Raw genomic sequence first — 26,587 nt, 5'->3', positions numbered from 1 at the left:
TAGCTTTCATTCTGTATTTAATTCTCAACATGTTTCAATTTTCTTATCAATATGTATTAAGCATTTTAAACCCTGACAAGGATGTTGTGTTATTCAAAAAAACTGTTAGCTGCCTAATAAGAAAGCATGAAGGAAAGTACTTCCTCTGGCACCTGTTTAAGCAATTATTTTCTATACAAAACAAAGCATTAAACAACCTCACTCATTTTGAGCCTGAAAGCTGACAGTTCAACTAATTCAAGAGTTGTTTTCCATGTAAGAAACATCCACAGGAAACAAAATCCTTCATTTGAATCACAAATGACTCACTGTCTTGTTGGAAGAAAAAGCTTTGTGGTTGAAGGCTTTGCAACATAGCCAAACCACAAGCAAAGTTTGTTTAAATTCGACAGAAGGGACAGCAGGGTGGAAAAGAAGACTGTTCTCTCATTATCGCCCAAAAACATGGAGGAGGGGATCCGTAGCACATTTTGTTTGAAGTCCATTTCATAATTGCAGTAAGGAGCCAGGAACCCGCTTTGTGTACACAGAAATGTTTTAAAAATATATACATGTATTGTACACTGGGCATGTAATGTATGTTTGTGTGTTGGCATAGGCACTTTCAGGTCTTTTTTTTTTTTTTTTTTTTTACAGTAATTGTAAAACAAACGCAATACAACACATTTCAAAAACATCTGCTGTGATCAGTATTAAGCTGGGTTCCCGTTTGAGTATCTCCCTCTCTCCTCTACCGATCACACAGGTTGCATCACTTTGACTTCTATTTTCCTCCGTCCTCTCTATCTTCTCCTCCTCCCTTTTCCTGGTTCCCTTTGGTTTTATAGTGCTCTTCTGGCAGGCTTCTTAGCTTCTCAGCAGCCTAGAAATTCAAAAACACAAACACAGAGCTTTTACACAGTTCTAAATACAAATGCAGGGACAAAGAGCGATTCACTGCAATCCTGGATGTGCATTATAATTAGTGTGCTGGAAGAAGGTCAACTTTCTTGGTGGGCCTGTTGCCAGGAACATACAACCTCTCTGACCATAGTTTACTATTGCTGTTTTATCATTTGTCTATTTATGTAAGATACATCTGTGTCACTGAGCCTAACATCAGATTCTTTTGACTCGCTCTGATAATTTTGCCTGTAAAACTCTGAAGATAAATGATGTCATTGCACCTGAAAAGCTAAAAACAATCTGTAGCAAGAACGGAGAATTAAAAACCCCAGCTGTCACAAATCAGAGAAGAAAATGAGGGAAAGCTGAGGGCAAATGAAGAAAAAGCAATACTGAAACTATGAGATCTTTGAAGAGAGGCTTTGTATTTGCAAGGCTACACAAGCTTTTTTCTGTCATCATCAATCAACAGGAATATCAACAGTTCTTGTGTCTTGTTTTCTACTGTTGAGAAGCTAACTACTCCCCCAGTATGACTAGCCCCTGAATTTTTTTGTGAAAAATTTGAAAATATCAGACCACTGCTGCAGCCACACAGAAGAAATTTGCTAAATTGTCAATTGTTTATGGCCAGATTTCAATCTGGCTTCAGACAACATCACATCATGTTCAATGACATTTGGCAATTTCAGATTATATCTCAAAGACAGGGGTTATGTTTCTACCATTGTGGTGTAGTCCCGCAGGGTTCGATTCTTGGGCCACTGTTATTCAACCTGTTCCTGTAAATATCACAGCAGCACTGATCATATTACCGTAGCTCTTTCACTAAATGACAGTGGTCACTTAGACTCACTCTATCAGTGCTCAGAGCAAATAAATGGCTGTGTACAATTACGTTTCCTTGAATAAAAAGAAAAGGAGACAGAAATCATTTTATTTTGAAGTTGTTACTCAGCTTGTTTCCAGAGCTATAAACACAAACACCCAGGACAGAAATCTTGGTGTCTTAATTGATTCTAATCTGAGCTTCACCAGCCACTTCAAAGCAATAAGTAAATGAGCATTTTATCATCTCAAACAAAGAGCAAAATTATATGACCCAGAGACACTCGTTCATGCCTTCACCTCCAGCATGATGGATCGTAATGATCTTCTGATTCCATTAGATAACTTCAGCTCATTCAGAACACAAAATATATTTCTGATCTCATTGAAGAATATAAACCCAGTAGTGCTCTTAGTTTTTTAGGAAGCAATCAGCTGGTAGTACCTTGAGTCAAAACCAAAAAGGGTGGAGCTGCTTTTAGCTACTATCCTGCACACAGATGGAGCCAACTTCCTGTTGATGCTGACTTTCAAATCTAAATGAAAGGACTTTGATTGATTGGTTTCTCTGCACTTATTTCCTTTGTTGCATTTGGGGCAACTTGCGACTTATTACAGCACTATGACTGCACTAAAACTGAATTTCTGGTCTGCTAATAGCTTTGTGTGTTTGTATTTTATTTTAATTCTATGTATTTTTAATGTTATCCCAATGCTTTTGTCTATGTAAAGGTCTTGTGTCTGAAATGGGCTTTACAAACAAAGTTCCTTGCCTTCGCCTTGATAATCTCTGTATGAAAACAAGAACATTAAGTTCATATCTTTTCTATTCTCAAACCTTGTTACTTTATACCAGAGCAGTTGTACATATCTAAGTTATATTACTCACCTGTTCAGGGGTGAGGTCTCTCTGTTCCAGGGCAAGCATCTCATACCCGACCATAAACTTCTTAACTGTAGCTGAGCGCAGCAGAGGAGGGTAGTAGTGAGCATGCAGCTGCCAGTGTGAGTTGTCTTCTTTTAAATAGGGGCCAGTAGGGGCTCCTGAATAAAGAGGGGGAGGCATTAGACAGGAGGCACAGGACTGGTTTTGCAGGAACAGTTAAAAGGAGAGACTGTCAATGAGAGACTTTTTTATTGCTGCTTATTAGCAGTTTGATCTAATCTAACCTAACTGTTAATATGTGTGATATTCTATTCTTTCCTAATCTCCAGTTTGAGAATATTTCAAAAAAATTAATCACATCTGTTAAATGAATTATTTTATTATTATACTCATTTCATTTTGTCCAAAGTAATTTACAGTTTGTACATAGACCAGGACAGTGTTGGGTTCAGTGTCTTGCTCATGCGGGCAAACCCTCTCTACCAACTGAGCTACAGACGCCCCACTGCACCATCCTCATGTGTTATTGGCACAAGTGAGTAATATTGTACTTATTTCACCTCAAACACAATACTATTCAGTTTAACAACTGTTCCTTATGTGTGAGGCATATTAAAAGGCAGGCAACTATAGCAACAAAACCTTGTGTGGCGTTACCGGTTATGTTTTACAGAACAGACCAAAACAATTTTTGGAAAAAGGGATGCTAGTGGTAAGCAGTAACAGTATAAGCATGATGTGAGGTGTTCTGATATAGAAAGTAAAGGACTTGGCGGATGAATCACATATGACTTGTCTTATATATTTGTCTGTAAAACACACTTTCTTGTGTAGTATGTCCTATATAGGGCTCAACACTACTACCCCCAGTTCAAAAATGTAACGCATTCATGCTGCAGAATGAACTTATTTCCATCAAATCTTCTATAGGTGTCAACTGGTTTGAGATGTGGCGACTGTGAAGGCCACATTATATGATTTCCATCATTTTCATATTCATCACACCATCCAGAAACCATTGTTCCCTCGATGGAAGCATCTGCCTTCATCATGTTGCTTTCCCTTATTTATTCAGGGTTTTCCCTTTGTCACCATCTGTATGTGTAACTTCACAAATACTGCATGAAAAATTGCATTACAAAAGTCTCTAAATCCTCTCCAGAGGCACATTACCAAAGATATATTTTCAGTGATTTGTGGCTGCATTTTTCATTTTAATCCTTTAAAACCTCCTTTGCTGTCTGTTTTGCTCTCTGATTTTAGTGGAAGGTAATGGGGTGATAACAGGAGTAGACACTGCTGTGACATACCTCTCTTTAAAAAAAAACACAAAAGAAATTAAAAAATGGATCCCTGGAGGTATTGTGAGCTTTTCCTTTAGAGTCGGCTTACTGACGATGGGGGCTGATCAGACACCGATAGAGGCGACAGGAGGGAGACATAAAGGAAACTAATTGATGGGGAAAGTAAAAGGAAGAACAAAGAAATGACTAACGAGTCCAGATAAGGAATAGATAGATGGATGCTCCTATTAGCAGACAATTACGTAGTTTTAAATCGTCCTTGTGTTTGTTCTACTGCAAATGTGCGTGTGTGCGTAATTTTTGAATTAACATAAAAGTTACAGATATTCCTAGAAAGGGCACCACCTGTTGTTACTGGTGTAATAATCAGAGACGTATCATAATAAGGAATAAACAGGTAGCTTTATCTAATCCATGATTTCCCAGGTGACTGCAACACCATCCAACCACATCTCCCTCCCCACTCTGCCACTAATAAGCCTAGCCCTAAATAAAAGCTGGCTGCCTCTAAATGAGCTAAAATAAAGCAGAAACACAGATGGGGAGATAAAGCAGCTCATTATGGGAGCCAGGTCTGCGTGTGTGTATGTGGATAAGAATGAATTTTACAAAATTAGGTGGTCAGTGTGTGTGCAGTATGGCTATGTGTGTGTCTTCCCTTAATCCCCCTTGATGAGCTTAAAATAACACCAGTATTTTGAGAGTTCAAAGCTCCTCTCGCAATTAAAAAAAAACAGTCGGAAGTATTATCAACATCAAGAACAGAACAAGGAAAAACACTAAGAAAGTGGTCCATTGTTAGATGTTACAAAAAGAAAAGGAAAAATCTAAATTCTTAATTCCACATTGTCATGAAACTGTTTTTGGCAGTCGATATTTAGGAATATTTGTTGCAATAGTGGGAAGTAATTCCGCTTTAATTCAAATTCTTAGCTCTTCTTCATACTACAGATGGCATATTACACTAACTGATCCATTGGAAGGGTGGACTCCTCTCTGCTTCACTGGAGGTGAGTGAAGGAGAGACTCAGCTGACAGAGTTAACATGTCACGTCCCCTAGAGAATGAATAGGGCTAAATCTCCCTCTGCACTTTCTTTCAGTAGGTTGCAGTTGTAGCTCCGCCTTATGAAGCCTGTTTGTTCACTTTGTACATGATAAAATTACAGTACTTCAGTTAAAGTGATGTGATATCAGCAATGTCCTGACATTAACCCAGACTGTCAGTCTAAATTTATGGTACTTAGCTAGTAGTTCGCTCATTAGTTAGCACTATGGTCACCTGGCATTGGTTTTAATGATTTAATGATAATCGGATTTTTGTTTCTGTATATGTGTGGGTGTGTGTGTATGTATCTGTGTGTACTAAAATATTTGTCTCCACAAACGATTGTTTGCCACTAAAAATAAGGTGAACCTGCTGAATACCTGCCTATAACCTTCAAAACATCTCTGTAATATGACCTATGAGTTTAATGTCTACCTAAGAAATAAAACAGACTAGAAGATTAAAGCCTAAACTTAACACAAGATCTGTAGGAGCCTTCACTACAGGCAACATTAGACTGAGATTTTACTTCAAAGATTTGATATCTGATAAAATAAAAATAAGAAAGTGAGTCGATGACTGCGTCCTCTCATGCCCTCTGTCCTTTTCTCCGCTCTACAGTTTTGGAGGGAGTGTATCATCTCCCCTTTTATAAACCATCTTTCATCTGGGCTGCGTTGCTCTGAGCATGAAAAAGCAGCAAAAGACGGACAGCAGTGGGTCAGCGACTCAGCGGTAGCGTGTTCAAAAACGATACAGATCTTCATTCTCTGAAATAGATGAGAGGATATAATCAGGGCTTGAAGATTGTCTCTCTTGAACATCTTACATTTTGATGCGTTACTTCCTGTCTATGGAGCTGTGGACTAAATTAAACAAGATTCATTTCAACCTCATAGTGAGTTCTTGTTAGACATACTGTGTGTGCACGTCATTGGTCTGAGACTGCTTGGTGAAACGGTCAGAAAAACAGGCTCTATATCATGTGTTGAAGTTATTTTGAATTTGCCTCTAGTTCTTGTGAGGTTTCCTTTGTCTGAAACACCTCAGCAGGATGCAGCTGCTGCCGCGACTGAACCTGCAACCTTCAGCCTCCACCAGGATCACTCTGACCGCTCAGCCATGATGACAGCGCTCTCCTTTCTGTCACACATCAGTCATCGCATCACCACACTCTGCTCACCTTTATTCCGCTCTGAACCTGCTGCAAGGTGTCTCTGTGACATCGCTCACAGAAGATATTTCCCTCAGCATCTCAGTGCAGGTAGCTATCAGAAAATGCCTGTGCTGAGCTTTAGATTTACACGAGGAACAGCTGCCAGCATGTGAGACACCTTTCTGTACAAAGCTTACAGCCTTGTGTGTGTTTTTGTGCAAACTGCTTCTTCACATCCGGCCAATTAAATGTTCGTCTGGCTGTCAGTGAGGGAAGATTCACATCAAGTTACTTCAAAATAGATTTATTTTGAATGTTACTGTCTGAGATCTAAGGAAATGTGTTTATCACTCTGCCTGTTCTGTCAAAATGAAAAAAGTAATTTGGCGCTTGTTGCAAAGGTGACAAGCACCCAGTGTTTTTCTATGTGTACAGGCTCATTCACTTGCTCTCTGTCTCATTACTCCTTCATTTCCTTTGACCTGTGGTGTTTTGCAGTGATGCAAAAGTAATGGAGGCAACAGGAAATCCAGACACATGACAGTAAATAAAAAGTGGTTAAACTGAACATGTTCAAGATGAGAAACTGTAACAAACATTGAAAGCCCTCTGAGCAGCACTACTTCTGCAGGGAAGGTTGGAGGCTACAGTGAGTCACCACTGGAAAGTGATGAGACAGGCCGTGGCTAGCTGGTTAGCATGCTAACTTCAGTAGAAGAAAATATGGGATAGAGACAAGAGTTAACATTAAAGTTCCTTTCCAATGCTCTTGGTGAGTAAAGGAATGAAGTTTGACGCTGAACTCTTCTTCTAGACTAGCAAGTAAACAGCTGTTGACGCTAACGTTGGCTATGTAGCAACAGCAAAACTTACAAATAGCTCCTTTAAAGTCTTCTCAAAGATGTCGCTAATGGTGATCCCCTGTCTCTGTGGAGTGCTGTAGCGTTCCTCAGTTCGGTGTTTTGGTTTAAGGGGTTGCAAATTCACTGTTTTGTTGAACATAGTGGAGCTTTTACAGCTGAACAAACTGATATTTTTCTCAGGAGTTTGTGAAAAAAAAAAAAAACAGGGAAATAAGGAGATTGAATGTTGCACTAAAATTCATGGGATGAAAAGAAACATGACTCCAAATGAACGCTAACAACAACTTGCTAATAATGATTGTATAAGGTTGATGATATGAAGATGTTGTGTTTAATACCTATGTGTGTTTTAATACCAGCTCATTTCAGAGTTCAAATTATGACATACCATATCAGTAACTGAATTACACCATGAGTGCTCTTTACCTGTGAGAGCTCTGGCTTTATATAGTAGACACAACATTAAATATTCTGATGTGTCGGAGTGTGCGCTGAAGTCATAATGAGAGACTGGCATCAAAGCCGAGAGTTTATTGTTTGTCAGTTCATTCCAGCAGAGATGACGTAAATTCAGCAAGAGTTATCTAACCTGTAGAGAACGAGACAATCAATATTCATATGTAATATTCATGCCATGTTGATGCATGATGTGAGCTAATGTAAAATTACATCTGACAGTAAGGATTGGAGCACACTGACTGATGAGACAAGAAGATGGTGGAGGATGAGAGGAGAACTCCTCTGCATGTAAAATTATATTGATCTCCTATTGTCAGCAGCATAATACAGAGTGAAAATTGACTTCAAGGACAAAAGGAAGGAGAAAAGGATGAAGAGGTGAAATAGAGGATAAAGAAAAGGAAGTGTGTGAAGAGACGGAGAGAGGGAATGGGTAATGGAAAGAGAGGAACGCTAGAGGTGCAAAGTGAAAAGCGAAAGGTGGCATCTTTTCTGTTGACATATGGAGAAGTGGAGGTGGAAGGTATTTAGTGTATTAAAAACCCGTGGGGTGTTGAGCTGTCATAAAAACTTCAGGTGAGGTGTGACAACATGTTAATGCACGTCTTCCCTCTTTATCGCTCGTCATTCCTGTTTAGGAGTATTTTACAAGCCCGACTGTGAACAGACTCAACTTCACATATTTCATGACCGGCTCTTGCAAATTTCAGTCACAGATGAGCACACTGCCTTCAGACGACTGTCAGCGAAGCTCATTCACATATTAAATTGACTAAGTGCACTTGCTTACAGCCGGCCTGGTATGTGAACAGCCTCCAGTTTGTAGCAGTGCACTTTGGTTCCAATGCACCAATCCACAGATCGTGTTGTATTTAGACTGAAATTATCTTTGATCTTTTCCTCCATCTGTCCCTCACTCCACCTGTCACTCTACAGAAGAGACTTCATAAAGGTTACCACATTTATACCAAACAGTTTTTATTTTTAACCCTCCTGCTCTCCCACTTTTTGTCTTACCGTGCCAGCCCATGGAATAAGGGAAAGAGACTTCAAACAGATTGTCATACTTGGTCAGCAGTCGCTTCATAATGTCAGCCAGATCTGACAAACGGAGAGAGACAGACAAAGTGAAAAAAAAAAAACTCAAAAAACAAAGGTGGCTTGGAGGAAGAGAGCTCATATTCGTTATTGAGTATTGTTAATAATGAATGACGTGAGGAGGGGAAGCTGAAGAGAGTCTATGTAAGAGTAAAAACTGAAAAATAGAAACTGAAAAGTGAGAGAGGACTATTCGGTTAGAAAAGTTGGAAATTGAAAAGAGGATAAAACTTTTATTCATCTTGAGGGGAAATGAAATATAAAAGAAACACCTGAATATATGATGAACAAGTCAGACAGGCCAGACAGAAAAAAAACAAAAAACAAAACAACGTGCATACTGTAGTTACATAAATACACACACAAACAAGTTTACACACAAACCCTGGAAAGATAGAAGGCATCATTGATAATCTACCTCACAAAAATAAAAGCTTACAAAATATTAAAAGCATGTTTTTCCTGCTTCAATTCTTTAATTTACACATGATGTGTGATATTTACAGCACATCCAAAATCGGGAGATATCAGGTTTTTGAATTATCAGTTAAATAAATGTAAAGTACATTACTTCAGACATAAATAAAAATAAATAAAATTAAATAATGCCAATAAAATGCAACAAAGTAGTTACTCAAAGTGTTGGTGATTTAACAAATAGCCAAACTTAATTCAGGTGTCATGGTCCATGCAGGATGATTTGTGTGTGGTAGAAAACCTACTGAAAAACACCCCAGGACCTAGTGTCTCTGGGAAACATAAGTGCTGCTGGGCAAACTTTGCACATTATTGGTTAATACTTTCTTGATTGATCAAATTCTTGAATATTAATTAATTGATAATTGAGTCATCAAACACCAGCATTAACAAATCAACCTGCTGCTCTGGCTGGAGGCAAACTACAGGCACAAGTTGTAAAGCCACAGTTTGAAATGACTCGAAGCATTGAATCAGTAGCTGGTTCAGGGGGCAACCTGATCGCCACATACCACATGGATGCATACGCTCTGAGCAGGTGAGTCCCCGGTTTGACTCCCAGCCGGCCAAACCTCCTTGCTGAATGTCATTCACCCTCTCTCTGTCCCCTCTTTTCCTGTCTCTACACTGTCCTGTCTAATAAAGGCATAAAATGCCCCCCAAAAACAAACAACTTACCAGACTTACTCTTACCAGATCACCTCGATCTTAACAGAATTTTCTGACAATGACAACATCTGCCAGAGTGATTTAAACCCCATAATGCTAGGAAGGGAGGGTACTCAACGAAAATGATCATTTTATTTAACTATTATGGTGAGTTTTTATTATTTTTATAAACTCTATAACGTTGGGAGGGCTGACAGGAATACAAATGCATGCAATCACCATAAACCTCAATGTACATCTTCTAATCTGGCACAGTGTTGGCTATGAAGACAGGCTGGACACCAAACATCATCCAGTTACAATGAACATCCATTCATTTAAACTCTGGCCCATCTTGTACAAAGGCGACAGAGAAAAGGGACTAGAGGAGCAAATCTCCAAAATACTTTTCTACAAGCTACAATGTTTACTTTGATTAGTTTTCAGATGCACTTAACTGGATTCATTTTAAATTTCTATTGTCAAACATCATAAGCACCACTCCATGAACTGAAAGCTCACTGAGGGTCTAAAATAAAATGTTTCCTCCTCCCCGAGGGCCCCTGACCGGGAACCCGACCTGCAGGCTCCCCACTGAGCTACTGAGTCACCTTAGACATCTCCAAATTGCCTTATTGTTCTCTTAGTCACTCACTATGTCAGTATCTTTGCACACACATACACACATACACACACACACACACACACACACACACACTCACCCTCCCTCTCATCTGTTGTCAGGTCGCCGAGTCTGAGGATGTGTCGTCGTGGTAACAGCAGCGTCTGGTAGGGCCACGTTGCCCAATATGGAACCACCGCCAGCCAATGAGAACTCTCCACCACCACACGCTCCTAAGAGGAATGACAGCGTTTCTGAATGTCAGGGGAAGCAATACTATATGTATGACATGTTTTAGAGATTTATTCTTGAATTTGATTTATTTATTTATTTTTTTGATTTTTCTTTCCAACAAAGTCTAAATCACAAAGCTTGAAGTAAAACCAGAACTTCTGGGATCTGTTCCAGAAGTAAGCCAACATGAATCAAAATGCTAATTACTACAAATCCAACTTCACACTCCAGTGCAACAGTATGTTGTGTGGTTCACTCAGTTCATCTCAAACATAGGGGGATTGTATGTTTAAAAAAATAATAATGCTATTTTGTTTTAATATATCTTGTATATAGACTATAGACCTACTGCACTACAGAGGATGGCTGATCTCACAATCTGCTACAGCCTGACTTACCTCAACTTTGTTCCTTTTATGAATTTGTTTCTCCTTTTTCATATGTTTTGCTTTTTTTTTAATCCTTTTCTATTTATCTGTGCTGTCTGACAGATATCCTATAGGCAATATAATCCAGCACATGTCAGCTGTTTGTTGCAGGTAATTACTGTACGACACTGTGAGCTGTTTTCGAGATGAATGTTGATTTAACAGGCAATGAACATATATATACAAACAAGGAAAGACAGTGCAAACAAACTTGAACATATTGCTTTTGGCTTATGTACTCACAACCAAAAAGACAGAGAGAGGGTTGACTGCTCTCGTTCTCACTGAATTTACAATGGTAATAAAACAGGTCAGTCAAGATTGGCTGTTTGCAGCAAGAGAGTAGAGCTCTAACACGAACATAAAAAAAACACAGTCCAGTCCTGAACTTGTAACATTTCTTCTAGACTATTTTGGTAAGTAAACAGCTGTTAATGCTAACGTTGGCTATGTGGCAATAGCAAAACTTACAAATAGCTCCTTTAAATCCCGTACTTTCAGCATAGCTCTATCAATCCCAACCTGAGGAGAGGTGTAATCGGCCAGAATAACTGGAACATCCTGTGCTGGTGTGCAGGGCCAGATCTTTATAGACTGAACATATTTTCTCTTCACCATGTTTCTGGCCTCGGAGCTGCAATTGTTCCAAAAATCAATTTGCGCATATTTCTCTGTTTTTTGAGAAGTCATTGTTATGTTATCAGATGTTATTTGGCTTAACAAACTATGTCTACCATGTATTGTGCTATTGTGCTGTTGAATGTTGATTCACTGCATGATCTGTAAAGATGTTAAAAAGAAATTCCTTTTTCTTAGACTACAGCTAAGAAAATTCCCGTTGTTAGATGGAAACCTGCACATAATTTATATATTAAACAATGAGCTTCGTTTTTAACACAGCCTTTAGTTTTACAAACATCTATTGTGTCTAGGACTGTGTGGGTGGAGGAACTTCTTTCTTTTACTCTTTTCCTCTGGGTTTTTTCACTTTATTACACTTTTGTCTTAACCTTGCACTTGTGTGTTATGTCAGACTATTGTATTTAATATAGGTGTGTGCTGTTCTTTGTCAATAGTATGAAAACTGGACAAAGCAGAAAGAGTAAGAGCGTCCTGGGCTATAAATCTCCCAGAGGTCTGAACAAACTTGTCCAGCAAGGCATTAGTGTGTAATTAAGGGATCTACAGGAATCTATAGGGAATACTGTGGTGTTTAATAACTGTGGAGGAAAACACAGAGTAATCTAACAGAATCCCAAAGTGTTCAGTTCTCTTAATGAACTGTACTTGCAGTATAGGATTCTACTTAGTGCCTGGTGCAATAACACTTTGACTAATCCTTCCCTTTCAACAAATAGGCTGTTCTGAGGAAGAAAAAGGGGATGAAAAGGCATAAATTTCGTGTGAATTTGCCAAGTATTAGTGACACCATTGTGAACAGCATTTAAATGGATATTCATTATTGATTTGATCTATTATTTTTACTTAAAGACACAGATTCTACTGTTTTTATTCTGGTGAAGATTTCAGCTTTGTGCTCCTCTGCCTTTAACAGAATTATAAAGGAAGGGTGAAGATAAATAAAAGAACCAGGTTAGAGAGGAAAGATTGAGGAGGAGTGGGGTGAAGAGAGAGAGAGGAAGTGGACGATGTCTGTAAAACACACACCTCACAGAAGGCAAATCCTGCAGTTTTTTCATTCAGTTAGCTTTAGAAAGTTTTTGTTTCAAAGTCAAGCGTGTCACCTGGGAGCCCGAACCCCAATTCAAACTCCTCCAGACACTGCAGTGTGCCAATTTACGGTCCTAACCTTGGGTCAGACAGACAGGAGCAAAAGCACACAAACACACACACACACACAAACACACACAGCCGCACAAGTGGACAGGGCCAAGTAGTATAAGGTATTCTTGCAAACAGACACACACTCCTGCTCCCACTCTGATTTTATAAAGGTCAGTCCCCATGAGCTTCTCAAAACATTAATGCAATTCTCTCTCTCTTTCTCTCTCTCTCTCTCTCTCTCTCACTCTCTCACACACACACACACAAACCCCCAGTAGAACAGGTATCAGCTCGTTCCCTGAATGAATCAGTGGCTCTCTGATTTCCCTTTCCTCCTTACCTTCACATCTCTCTCTGTCCGTGTAACTTTGTGTCTTGGTTTCTGTCTTCACTTGTCTCTCTCCATCCCTTTGTCTCCTTCTTTAGCTCTCTCTCCTTCTCTTTTCATCTTACTCCTCTGCCTCTTTTTTACTTTGCGCTTCAACTCTTTTCGGTTAATTTTATACTTGCTAATCAGGCCCATTCTCTGCCTCCAACTCTTCTTGAAGAGGAGTGAAATACTTTTTCTTTAGACACTCAAAGAATCAGCTGAATTCAGAAGGAGAAAAAAAAGTAGTAAAAAAACCTCCTATTGAGATAGTCCCCAAGTGGATTTCAGCTTTGTGTGTAAAAAGTTCTAGGTCTTACTTGGTCCAGACATCTCTGATTTTTTTGATGATTTTTTTAAGACCAAAAAAAATCACAGTTATATTGTCTAACAACATAGATGCTTAACTCTGCATATCAAGTGTAAAATAGCATTGAAATGACGTTAGATGCATTGATAACCATAGCCAAAAAAAAAAAAGAAAAATCTGCGAACCAGCAAAGTCTGACTGAAGTCCTGATTTTCAGGACTCCACATTGATTTCGAGCTTAGACTGCATTCAGACTTTGAGGACTCAGACTCAAACTTATTGTTAGTTTTAGTGGAAGCGTCCACATGCTTGTGAGTACATTTGTTTGGCTATTGTGTCACACACAGTAAATGAACAGGTGACAGCTGTGTCATTTGTGTGTAATGTAGACCTTTTCTATTTGTATATCACCTCTTAGACAGGGCCAGAGTGGAGCACTGGAACCCAAGCTCGACCCAGACTCAAGTTGGATTTGAACACTGGGGACAAGACTCGACTTGGACTCGAGGTTTAGTGACTCAACTACAACGCTGTAACAGCACCTCTAAAGCTTAATTATTAACAGATTACATCTGGTTTGTTTAATCCAAGCAAAAAGGTAAGGGTAAAAAGGATAACTAACCATTTTGTAGAGGGTTACTGTATGTGTCAGATTGGAGTCTCCAGTCCTGGCCAAGATAACCACAAACTCCCTGTGGATATCACATTTTTGTAAGTGGATTTTGTTTGGACAAAGCCAGGCTAACCATTTCCTTCCATTTCCAGTATTTATGCTAAGCTAAACTAAACAGTTGCTGGCTGTAGCTACGTATTCACCACACAGACATGAGAGCAGTACAATTCTTCTCATCTCAAAATGGCCAAAATGCCAAATTATTCCTTTAAGATAAAATTTTCAGACAAGGAACACAGGAAAAAAGGAAAAAAAAAAACTGACATCAAATTACTGCTGTATAACCGCAATAATAAAAATCTGTTTATCACTACTTAAACACTAAAGATGATTTAGAGGTCGCCTACAAGGTAAGGTGACATAGTGCTGCCTGTTAATCTTATTAAGACAAGACAAACTGGCAGCACATTTTATTGGCCTATCGCTGGATAAACACACATGAAGCCAGTTTCAAGAAGGGTTTTATCTGTGAATATAACCTGAGATTAATAAATAAACTAGAATAAGTAAGACATCTCTGTGCAGCTTCAGGTACAGAGAGAGAAAAAAAAAGTTATGGCTGTGTCAATTTAATTCTCCTGCAGAAAGTTCATGGTTTCCACTAAATGTCTGCTTACTAATAAGACATTTGCCAGTCTGCTAAATGTGCTCAGACACCGTCTTCATTTACTGCTGCTCCACACACGACTTGAGAACTACACACACACACACACGCACGCACACACACATGCACACACGCACACACACGCATGCACACACACACGCACGCAGGCACGCACGCACACGCACGTGCACACACACGCACACACACACACACACACACACACAGAGTTGGTTTTCCTTCACGCAGGTTGAAGATATACACTGCAGCATTATGCTAATGAGCATCTCTGCTGTCCAATCACACGGTTCACTGACTGAAAGACAGGCAGAGGATGCTGATGGGAAAAAAGAGAGAATGATGAAGTAAGAGAAAGAGTGAGAAACATGGCGGGAAAGGCTGGAAGTAGATGGATAAAGGGTGAGGCAACGAGGGCAATCATGGTGAGAAAAATATGATGCCACTGTTTCCAATAACCCATGAACATGCAATTATCTAAGATACCTTTGGTGTTCCCTTCACCATTGATGATATTATTCAAATCCAAATTTCAGTGAAACAATTCAAACTAAGTACTTCATTTAATCACACGTGCCTTTTAAATCTCATATTACACTTTCATCTACTGTATCTGACCCCTGCGGGCTGGGAGCCCAGATTTGTTGCATATGTTAAGGTTTACCACTGCATTTGTATTCACTGTATTATCATAATTGCTGCATATTGTTGGTTTTCTCCCACAACAAGGGAAGAAACTGCCTTCTGTAAGCAATTGTTGAAAGGTATTTAGGTGAACCCAGACTCAAGTTGGACTTAATGAGACAAGAGGAGAAGTAAATTACGACTTTCTGAGGGTAAAATTTAGCTCTAAATGTCCTTTTGAAGTATTATTTTCCTTGTCACCGTTTATATGTGTATGCGCTGCACCTTTTTCTCAGCCTCTTGCTTGGCGTACTGCAGCAGCAGTGGCTCTCCGTGTTTCTGATAGTATGCTCTCTGACAGCGGTCTGACAGAGCCGGCTCATTAGGCAGGAAGTTGCTGGCCCACACCTAGAATGTCACAGGGAACAGGAGGAAGATGGAGGAAGATGATGATGAGACATGACAAAAGAATCTGTAATAAAATTTGAATTATGTACAAAAGTGCTACACTCTGTTTAGAAAGTTGTCCATTTTTTTGGCCACATTATATCTGTGATTTGACAGGGTTATATAACACCACTCCAAAAAAAATAAATGTTTCACAGATGCTGAGATTTCTGGGTTTCAAAACTCATTTTCAGTTTTCCTTTCAGGCTTTTTAGATTGATAAATGGGTTTTCCACTGCAGCCACCACTTTCATTTATTTCAGTACAGTGTGAAAATCAACCTGCACACACTAAAATGTAATTGAGATGGGTAATTCATCATAGCAAACAACATCAGCTTGGTTCCATGTACAAGCATAAATGGCTCTGAAAATATATGTAGGGTCCTATGGTACATGAACACAAATAATCCGTCAAAGTTGGAAGAGTGCTGATTTCACATGAGACATTTTCTGTATTTTATGTTTTTGCCTGTGCTTTTGTCACTGGTTTGAAGTGACCACAGCACAGGCAAGTCTCACTTAAAAAAAGCTGATGTTATGTACTTCTGTGCATCAGTCGCAATGTACCAACTTTTGGATCAAACTTTGATTACAGTTTTTGGGGCTGTTTGCTTATGTTGCCATGCAACTGTCAGTCAAACCTAACCATTACGAAGCAGCTTAACAAGTTTTTGAGTATTATTTACATATGAATGTTAAATGTTATTCAGACTTCACATTTGAAACCAAGTTTTGAGGGGCCTTATGCTTATAGTAACTCTTGATTAAAATAAAATTCATTGGAGATGCATACTGTATACCTGACATATAATAATGTCTGGGAAACAGGACCTGTTTGCATATGCATGAGTATCCTGGTTTTGAGCCTCATCCTGGTTTTGATTATAGTCGAGATATGTAATTTACATGGAACATGAAAAACCTGGTTATTCATATTCCTGTTTACATCCAGGTTTCTGATTGTCTGCATGTAGGTGTGTCTTGATTTATCACCATCTCAGCCACTGAGATGGCTCAGAAACCTGGATACAGTGTTTACATGCCAGAGTACTCCAGCTAGTATATCAAGGTTTCTGAAACTGGAATATGACATTTATATGTGCAAAACATAACCAGCAAACCTCAAATACCTGATAATAACCAGGGTACTACTGAATACACTCAGTCCTGCCCAGCAGATGCCACTGGAGTTTTCTGATTCGTCTACTCAAAATCCCCAGAATGTACTGTAAAGCTGCCACTTCATCCCCTCAGCCAGATCATCTATAGAGCTCTTATTGTTGTATGGTAATGCAGTTGGGGATCCATTTGAAAGTACATACCACACAACAACAATGTAATTTATATTACTGAAATAACAATTTCAAGTAAGTCTGCAAAATTGATTTCATGCTGTATGAAAATAAATCAAAAGAAAAACTATTGATTATTAATTAAAAACATATAAAATGTTTTGTAAATAGTGAGAAGTCAATCCAAGAATATGTCATTTATTGTAAATGGGCTAAAAGACATGGTCTTTTACTGCTTCAAAAACTATATGTAGATTATTTGGGGTTACATTTTACCAGATACAAAGTAAAGTACTTTACAAAGGGCATTGATGTCATTTACAATTACAAAAACAGATGCTCTACATAATTCGGTCGTGCACAGTATTCACACTAAATTACAACTGTAGCAATCAGTGTGAAGCTGTTTACCAAACCAACACACCAACTGATTCAGCTACAGTTAACATATTGTAAATGTCAGAGCAATCTTCGATGTGCCCATTGAGACAGAAACACACACACTGACAAAATCAGCTTCCTAATTATGGTTAATAACTTCTCTAAAAAAGAAAAAAAAAGATCCACAAGTTTAAAGCAGCTGTTTTGATGTCTAACTGAGACAAACACACTGTTCACTCTTTGCTCTTATGCACCACACAGTGTTCACACTAAATGAGACAATGGCATTAACTGTGACTGAGGAAGTAAGCATCCCTGAAACAATAAAACGTTTCATGCCCTAAAGCAGATGAGATATTATAAGTCATTTCATTTGTGGAAACCTTTCATCTGTGTCACTCATCTCAATAAACAGCACTGCAGCCCATTTTAAATCATGTTGTGCAGTAAACACTTTTAGGCTGCAAATTTAGCTTCATAATATACTTGTACAGCATTTCAGAGAGCTTTTTATGGATTACAGTGAACATCATGACAGGCACTGAAATTATTTATGTTTGCACTTTAATTTAATGGATGTAAAAGCAGAAAAAGACTGCCAAATGACTGAGGTATTTACATAGGGGTTTCTCAAAAGTGGCTCTGGGAGTGTGAAAGTATGCAACGTATATTCACGCTCTGAGCGTCAGACCTTCACCAAAACATTGATTAGTGATTGCTGCACTGGGGAGTATCCATGTTTGTATATGGCCTACAGATTTCTTCTTTTCTTTTTCTGCAGGTTTCTTGTCATTATTTGTGCAAGTAGTCCAGGCTGGGAATTGCTGTTAACTGCTTTGTTTTCATTTTTGGAGAGATTTCAGGCCCTTTACAGTATAGTTTTACTGAAAGGAACATATTTATGCCACCAAGAGCAGTTTTTCCAATTATAATGTTCCACCGCATCATGAACAGAGTAATAATCAGAGGCATTCTCTGCTGCTTTGAGCAGCACTGCTGCAGGCTGCATGGCAAATTGTTTTCTGATTAAACACTCCTCTTTTCACCCAGAATGCAGTGCAGGAATCCCACTGTCATAGGCTGCTGGAATTTATTTTTCCTCTTCTCAAGGGAAAGGGAAAATGAGCTGCATTAACTTCATGGGGGAAATGTAACAAGGGTCCTCTTGATGATCAGTAGCTTCATCATTTTTTAATTTTGAGGCAGTTTATAAGTGTCCTACCGGTCTCGCCTCAGGGGCATGTGTCATATATACCATAGTTGTATTGTCCTTGGTTTAGATTCATGAATAATACACAGTATGTAATAAAGCCAATGCAATCAGATAATTCTTACAAAAAAGCTGGGAATTATTAATGTTTCCTGGCATTTTTGCCCTAAGCCTTGGTAAGATTCTGTCCACAATTACTGCAATGACAGTAAACAATCAGATTAGTGTTATGTTAATATTAATGGATTTTGAATATTGGCTAAATGCTTTACCATGTTTATAATCATGATCATGGAAAGATAGAAAGATGCAGAAATGATTTTATGATTTTATGAACTGTGTGAATATGTGTCAATATTCTACATCTGCAAACCTTCAGGCATGTATACATCTATAGCTGTGGGTCTATTTGTCACCTGTTTTTTTGCACACAGAGATCTACCTCCTTTCCACTGCTGTTTCTCAGAGTAAAGTAGAAAGAAGTAAAGATTATACACTAGAGAAAAACAAAGTATATACTCTATTCCTACCAGAGAGAACTTCTGAAAATGACAGGTATTACTCTTAACAGCTATTATGACACATCCCCGCTTTTTAAATTCAGCATCCAAGTGCTGCTCTTCAACAGTGAAATACGTACTTACGGTGTAAGTATGAACTCAATAACTGTCTGCTCCTGAGAGGCAAATGTTTTCAAACACATTCTCTGCACTTCACAGAATTAATACTGTATATACTTTGGGCAGCTTATATAAAAAAGGATATTTCTATTCCAGAGGCATAAGTTTCCCTCCTCCACTTACATGAAAATACATACAGCTCCGTTCCACTGAGACCAAAGTTGTCAGAAGCAACACTGCCTCCAGAACATGATTAACATTTTCTGTTCGTTATTCTTCAAAGTTTTAGATCTATGCTTCATACGTCTTGGCCTGGAGGGTTTGTCTGTCTGTACTCACACGCACACACACACACACACATTAACACTATTCCTTTCTTGGACTTTGATGTTGTAAGAAAGGGAAATCTGGACCACAGGAAATAAGAAACAAAACTGCTAAAACCTTTAAAAAGCTCCATCAAAGCCTGCATCCAGGTTTGATTTTCAGATCTTTCATACAGGACCACATGAAAACAACACACACATTTTTTGATCTTGTGACACTTATTCAAGTACACAAGACTTTGACAGTACCTGAATATATATCATAAGAGTTTTTAAACCATCACAAACACAAGGCTGAAAGCTTCTCCCTTTACAGAGCCTGTGTCCTTCTGTGCGTGTTTGAAGCAACTTTCTGAAGAAACAAATAGACAGCAGCCCTCAGCAGGGAAACAGATCTGTGATGGCACATCTATGACACAGTGTTAAAACCATCTCATTCTGAGGTCACATACTGCCCTCTGCTGTTTATTTCATTATTACAGTCTTAGAACATTTCAAGCACAAATCCAAGTGGGCTTTTGTTTCTATCTGTCCTGTTACTTCTTTTACTGCAAAAGCCTGAGGTTTCCCTGGATTTGAAATGCAATAGATCAACCAGACAGAAGGAACATCAATGATTCAGTACAGTCAGCCGCAGTGCTGGTAACTTACAATAAGACCCTTAATGAACTCCTTGTCTTAGGAACAGTAAACTTCTCCAACCTTTCCATTTCAAATGTCCATCGTGTTTTTGTAATGTGTTAATCTACTTTATTATTAGGAAGGTTTTCCTGTTTATACTCACAACAGTTAAATCTCATTTATTTACATACAATATTAAAGGCAAGGTGGACAAACTGCTGCTATCTAAGTGGATAGCAGTGAATACTCAGTATTCTTAAAGGAATAGATAATTGGTGAGCTTTAGAGATGCTGACGGACATTTTTTTTTTTTTTTTTTTGGTTGTTGTTTTTGGCCAGGGTCAGGCTAGCTGTTTGCACGTTTTCAGTCTTTATGTTTAAGCTAAGCTCAATTGCTGCTGGTTACAGCTTCATATTTACTGGACAAAAATGAGCTCAAGCTTATTTCCAAAAAAGTCAAACTATTCCTTTAAACATTTGGAAAAATACTTAATGAACACTATCAGCTTTTGTTGCCTTAAGCACAAATGAGGGGCTATATTCTCATAGGGTCTGTTACGGCTGTTGAGCCATGTGTAGGTGTGGTTGTGTGTTTCTCTCCTGTCATTCCAGGTATCCGCCTTCTTTTTCCCTTCCCCTGTTCTCATGGTAAGTGAACACACCAGTGTTCACTCTAGTAATCGGGTGGCTTGGGAATTAAGAGCTGGAGGAGGTACCCAGTCAGTGCCAGTGTACTGGATTCAGTAGTTTGTGATTTTGGCTTAACCTTGACCTTAGTTCTCAATTAACCTTTTGTTTTATCTCTTTGCAGGTAGATCAGCTTCTTCCTTCCGAGGAAATAAATTATCTATTTCTTTTTGCATATCTCTGTTTTTCTTCTCTCTTTTTCCCCGGGGTTTGAATGATTGTGTTACTCCCCGCATCCCCTGGCCACATAGGGACATAACAGGGTCTGAAACCTCAAGTGGTTTTCATCTGATTAACATATTTTTCCATCTCCGTCACAATGAAATATCTTTAGTGACTGCTCAGGCAGTAATATTCTTATAATAAATACAGTTAAACCTGGTATAATGGCTATAATCAGAGTGACCTCTGTGGCCAATCAGACAGTCATTTTTATTCGTTTAGATAACCGAGATATCATTCTGACAATGCTGAAAATCCAACATGTCACTTTGTCCGCCTCAACTGACCATCTTCTGTTTTTGTCATTCTCTTTCCTGATTGTGCTGTTTCTCAACATCACAGGTGACAGCCTGACAGGAAACGTCTCCGTCTCTCTGAGTTGTTAGTCTTGCTTGAATTACCTTACCGAATGAACAAACATGAAAAGACAAGAAAACGCCTGAGCAGAGATAAAGGTGTGGCTGTCTGTAAAAAGCAATAAAGGAAGAAATAACAGACACACAAACACGCACTTACCCAGAATGTGACTTAGGATGATTTCAGAATGAAGAGTCAATTAACAGCTTCTATGTTCACACATGTCTGGCTCAAAAAACTTTTTAACACATGTCAACGTCATTGTCACAGTGAATCTGAAAAGCCAGATGTGCAAATTGGACCAAAGAGAAAGACTGAATTGTGCAAAAGTGCAAATATCTTTTATAAGGTGCAGCTGAAATCGCTCAAAATCCAGATAAGACTGACGTAATGTAGCCAAAAAAAGGGGTGATTGCATATACATAGAAGTCGAAAGAATGGCTCACATCGTGTCTGTGCAGTGTGTGTGCGTTTCCTACCTGACAGTGAGGATGTGGATTTGAACAACCCATCATGGCTCCTTTATTCTCAAATATCTAGAAACAGACAATAAGAGGGCAGCTTAGTGCAGAGTTTAGTCCCTGTCCTCCCTTGCTGTCGTGTGTATGCAAGTTTTACTGATCCCCTGGTTTAGAGTATGCGCTATTTCAGAGAAAACTTTTTCATACTGGGCTGACCTGTAAACATGATCTAAAAATATTAGTAATTTACAGAGCACACACTGGTCGAATTGCTGTGTGGATTGAAGAAACGGGCTGGAATATATGGGCTCGCATTCTTTGGCCTAGTATGTGCCCTCGAGTCTCGACCACTGAGATCTGCTGCTGGTTACTCCCAGGTCACAGCTTGTGGCAAAGGGTGACCAGGCTTTTGCTATTAGAGCCCCCTCCCTCTGGAACTCCTTGCCTGTTGAACTCTGACATACTAAGTCCTTAGTTTCTTTTAAATCTCTTCTTTAAACTTTTCTTTTGTGAAAGCATTGACAAATGTTTGACATAGGTTGTTATTTATACAGATTATTCCTATTTAGCTGATTTTATTCATTTATTGTTTTCACTTCTTCTGTTATTTTGTTTGTAAAGCACTTTGTAACTTTGTTAGGAAAATTGCTATATAAATAAAGTTTATTGCTATATCATTTGTTCATGTTGAAATTTGCAGAATAAAATCCTTCAGTCTAATTATCCCTTTAAAAAAGCCAAAGCAATATGGATGAAAACCAGTGGACATTCAGCTTTGGATTTTGGACCAACTCAGCAACTATAGTGCAATGATTTGTTCATGATTCCACAAACTGTAATTTTATGGCTGTAGCTTGTGTCTTCACACAGTAATGGCTCATGAGGATCCTCAACACACTCAGCTGTAGTTTTCCTAGCATCAGTGGGCATACACCTACTAATGTAAATAAAGATGTGCATCGGCTTATAACCTCTAAATCTATCAGCAAAATACACTGTCACCATTTGCTGTCATATTGTCTGCATGTGATATAGGAAATATTTAATTGCTAGCTGTATAAACTTTGACATGTTATCTTACCCATATCTTTCCTTCTCTGCTGCAATAGTTTGAACTTGCGAGTTTGCCCAGAGGTATCATTAAAGTCTTAAATAATCCAATATGAGACACATTAAAATGAAAAATTGTAAAGAGCAGAAAACTGGATAATCAGTGATGCTGGAGCACAGAGTGAAAAGTTTACCTCTTACAATTTTACAAGTATCCAGCCCTGGGAAAAGATTAAATCATAATGTCTGAATGTGTGTCTGTGTGTGTGTGTGTGTGTGTGTGTGTGTCTGTGTGTGTGTAGCATATACCTGAACCCAGGGGTAGGTAGTGCCAAGCTCTTCAACAAGCTCTGTCCACTCGTCAATCACCTTGACAACCTCTTCTTTTTTCATCAGAGGGAGGGTGACGTCAGACCAGGGATGGAAGCACATGACCTTACTGTAAAACACATGAAGAGGGGGGAAGATAGCAGCGGGGAGCGGGTAACAATTGCTGCCATCTTGGCACAAAATCTTCTGCAGTAACCTGAAACCTGAGGAAGTTGTCATCTATTTTTAATTTTACCAGTGTTGTTAAAAATATTTTTATTGTTGCCACTTGTGATTGGTCTACTTGTCATAAGTTATAAATGTGTTGTCTTGCCTGGGTTTTCCTTGAAATACACAGATTCAGTCCAGTTGAAATATATTATTCAGTTGTTGTGTGAGTCTTTAATGATGAAAAAAATCTACACTACAGGCTGAGAACAGTGGAAGAAAATTTTATTTGCAATGGTTTTGTGCAACACAGCTCTCTGTGGGTGTCACACTACTGTGTATTGTGCATGTAGGCGAGCACTAACAAAGCACCAGCCCTCCAGCCCGGCCATCTATCGACTTTGACAGCAAACAAATGCAAAAGTCGATACCTATGATCCGAAAGCTGGTTCGACACTTTTCACGTTCGTGACTGAATACTACATACTCCCAGGAATAAAGATTTGCAAGATCTGGCCACAGGTAAAGCTCTTATTCCCTGCTGACCAAAATACAGCTTCTGAGGTAAATATGACTGGACTGAAATCGATGTCATCATAACACCATTCAAGCATCTGCAGTAGTTTTTATTAAACAGAGTGAAACATCCCCATCTGCTGGTGGCATATGGGAAACACAAATCTTCATGCATGTATGTAAATGTTTGTGATTTTGTTTTGCATCAAGACGTCCTGAAAACAGGTGGCATGCAGTGTGTTGATTAATAAAGTGAGCTTCACCAAACAGCTGATTATGATGATGACGATCTCAACAACTTATGAAAGCATGAGTGCTCTGATTGCACTCATCAGTTCAGATTTAATTAGTCGTAAATATGAATGTATCATAATTATTAAAAAGGAGCATTCATTAGGATACACCCATCAATAAATTCTAACCTTCCAAACACATATTCATTTATATTATCTTATATTACATGTCACGTTATATTATGCACTATACAAACTTGATTAATATATATCTCATTATAAAAACTGTATTATTTTAGTTCATTTTTTTAAAGGATCAGGCACAATATCAAAATATGTTCCCTTCCTCTTCAGTTCCTCATCTTTTATACAGTTCACATTATCTATTCCAGCGCTGTACAGTATGTCTCTGACTGTGGTTTGAGCTTTGTTCTTACCAGACGCCCCTGGCAGCTTTAGACTGGAACAGTGGGTGTTGATGTGAACCTGAGGAAGAAACAGGAAATGTTCGTTGTGTCATAATGTAGCAATATGTCTATGTGAAAGTTTAACATAGCCACTATTTTTTTAATCAACAACTACATTTCTGCAGCTAATAATAATAATAATCACATGAATAATCTCGGCAAACAAAGAAGTCAATCCTTGCATTTCACCAAACAGCTAAAGAAGTGGAAGTATGGAGTATGCCAACATAAAAACATTTAACTTTAACATTTAACAGATAACTTTTTTTGTTTGTTTGTTTCTTACATAAATATAGCATCTACTCATTTATCTTCTATCATGAGACTTGTTATTAGTGCTTTTACAGTATCAGAAACGGCACTCACCTGGATCTGGAGCATCTGGCTGAAGAGCAGGGAAATCATTTTCAAAAACAAAAGTGCTGCCATAGTCTGGATTCACCTGAAGGGACAGAGACGGACAGACGAACAGACAAAATGGGAGAGAAATTCCACATGAATTTTGTTGTTCAAATGGAATACATATGTCATTTGGTAGCTAACACACTAACTGTCATTCCCAGTTTAATGTAGGCCTAAGTACACATCCATCTGGTCTTACCTCTCCATTTGCACGTGTGTTGCCAGGACAGAGTGGGTTGCGGGACTCATATCTGGGAATGTGTTCCTCAGGAGGTTTTTCTACCTGACCTGCCCAGGGTCTCTTCATGCGGTGGGCCGACACCAGGACCCAGCTGTCCCGCAGAGGGTTATAACGCAGGTGCTGGTGTTCTGAGGTATTCGAGACATGCAATGCAAATAAACACACGTTTACTATCTAATCATGCTCTTTATCTGTAGAGCTAACAAGCAGAGGAAATTACTGAAGTGTCCTGTTGAATGTTGCCAAGCATGGCTTCAATTAATGATTATTTTTACTCATCTATTAATGTGTCATTTTTAAAATAATAAACCATTTAGCCTCTCAAAATGAGAATCAAAAAGAATAATGCACTTGTTACTACACATAAGCAACAAATCAGACACCGCAACACATTTAAAAGCACTGAGGAACAACTGGGTTGAGTGCCTGTTGATTCTATGAGATTCATAGCAGTAAGCAGAACTGCAGTCACGGGGTTGCACAGATGGCTGTGTGAATTGTAAAGCAACAAGCATTGTCAGGGCAGCCACACAATTTAGCTTTATCACTACATTATGTCACTGGGCACAGTGAGCTGACATCAGAAATATACTGTTTTCCCAAAGCCTACCCAAAAAGATATATTCTCTTCTACATGGAAACTCAACGAGACCAAACTCAGGTTGAAAAATACGCTAATTTTACGGTTGTTCTATTATCGAACAACTCTGCCTCATTGTAGAAAATATCTTAAGACATTTTATGAATTTCTTTGACCCATCAGTGCATTCGGCTGGTAAAAAGTCTTGCAAGCATAACTTTGGTTCGCAACATTATTCAGTTTTAATCATATGCTCACAAGTGCATACGTTTCAATGTAGGGTAATGGAACAGTAATTCTAGTAGCTGTCAATATCGATGGAAATGCTCTGTAGAGTAATGAATCCGAGCAAAGTTCAACAGTGTATCACACTTATTATGGTCTGTCTGTGTGGATTGGGGACTTCAGCAAGGTATAGCAAAACTGTCAGAGTTTAAATGGAGTCTGGAATTAATACCCCTGCACAGACTTTATCTTCCGCAGCTAGTGATATCCTACTGAATGAAATGATCTTTTTTGAACTCCATACCTTTTGGATCAAAACGGACTTCTTCCTTGCCGCTCATTTCGGTCGTGCTGTCCGGGGGCTGTCACCTCTCTGCTAAGTGACTGGACCACTGGCTCTTTCTGAGCTGCGTCGGCGCACATCCGAAACGCTTGATGGTCACATGATCCATGTAGA

At 38.8% G+C, this 26,587-nt stretch overlaps 1 protein-coding gene across 1 annotated transcript; it reads right to left on the bottom strand.

Annotated features, from left to right (window-relative positions):
• galt (galactose-1-phosphate uridylyltransferase) lies at positions 1–26,587 on the bottom strand. The gene is made up of 11 exons (XM_071466389.1): positions 26,435–26,587; positions 25,284–25,453; positions 25,049–25,124; positions 24,653–24,701; positions 23,299–23,428; positions 21,958–22,014; positions 15,599–15,721; positions 10,374–10,506; positions 8,446–8,529; positions 2,603–2,757; positions 1–862 (listed from the first exon to the last, which is right to left on the bottom strand). The coding sequence occupies exons 1-11, from the start codon at positions 26,469–26,471 to the stop codon at positions 764–766; spliced, it is 1,113 nt and encodes a 370-aa protein (XP_071322490.1). The 5' UTR covers positions 26,472–26,587; the 3' UTR covers positions 1–763.

Source organism: Trachinotus anak, unplaced genomic scaffold (genome assembly GCF_046630095.1).
Source record: "Trachinotus anak isolate AG129_WGS33_773 ecotype Australia unplaced genomic scaffold, CSIRO_AGI_Tana_v1 ptg000028l, whole genome shotgun sequence".
Taxonomy (NCBI): Eukaryota; Metazoa; Chordata; class Actinopteri; order Carangiformes; family Carangidae; genus Trachinotus; species Trachinotus anak.
The sequence above is the reverse complement of the archived record's forward strand: the minus strand, read 5'-3'. Positions and strand labels throughout refer to the sequence as shown.

What these genes read in the sequence shown, in the direction of transcription:
- galt (XM_071466389.1), bottom strand. Translation starts at nt 26,471, where the DNA reads ATGAGCGGCAAGGAAGAAGTCCGTTTTGATCCAAAAG. An exon ending in AGTCCGTTTTGATCCAAAAG is followed by an intron (nt 25,454 to 26,434) that starts GTATGGAGTTCA and finishes CGAATACCTCAG; the next exon opens with AACACCAGCACCTGCGTTAT. An exon ending in ATCCACATCCTCACTGTCAG is followed by an intron (nt 15,722 to 21,957) that starts GTAGGAAACGCA and finishes GTGACATTCTAG; the next exon opens with GTGTGGGCCAGCAACTTCCT.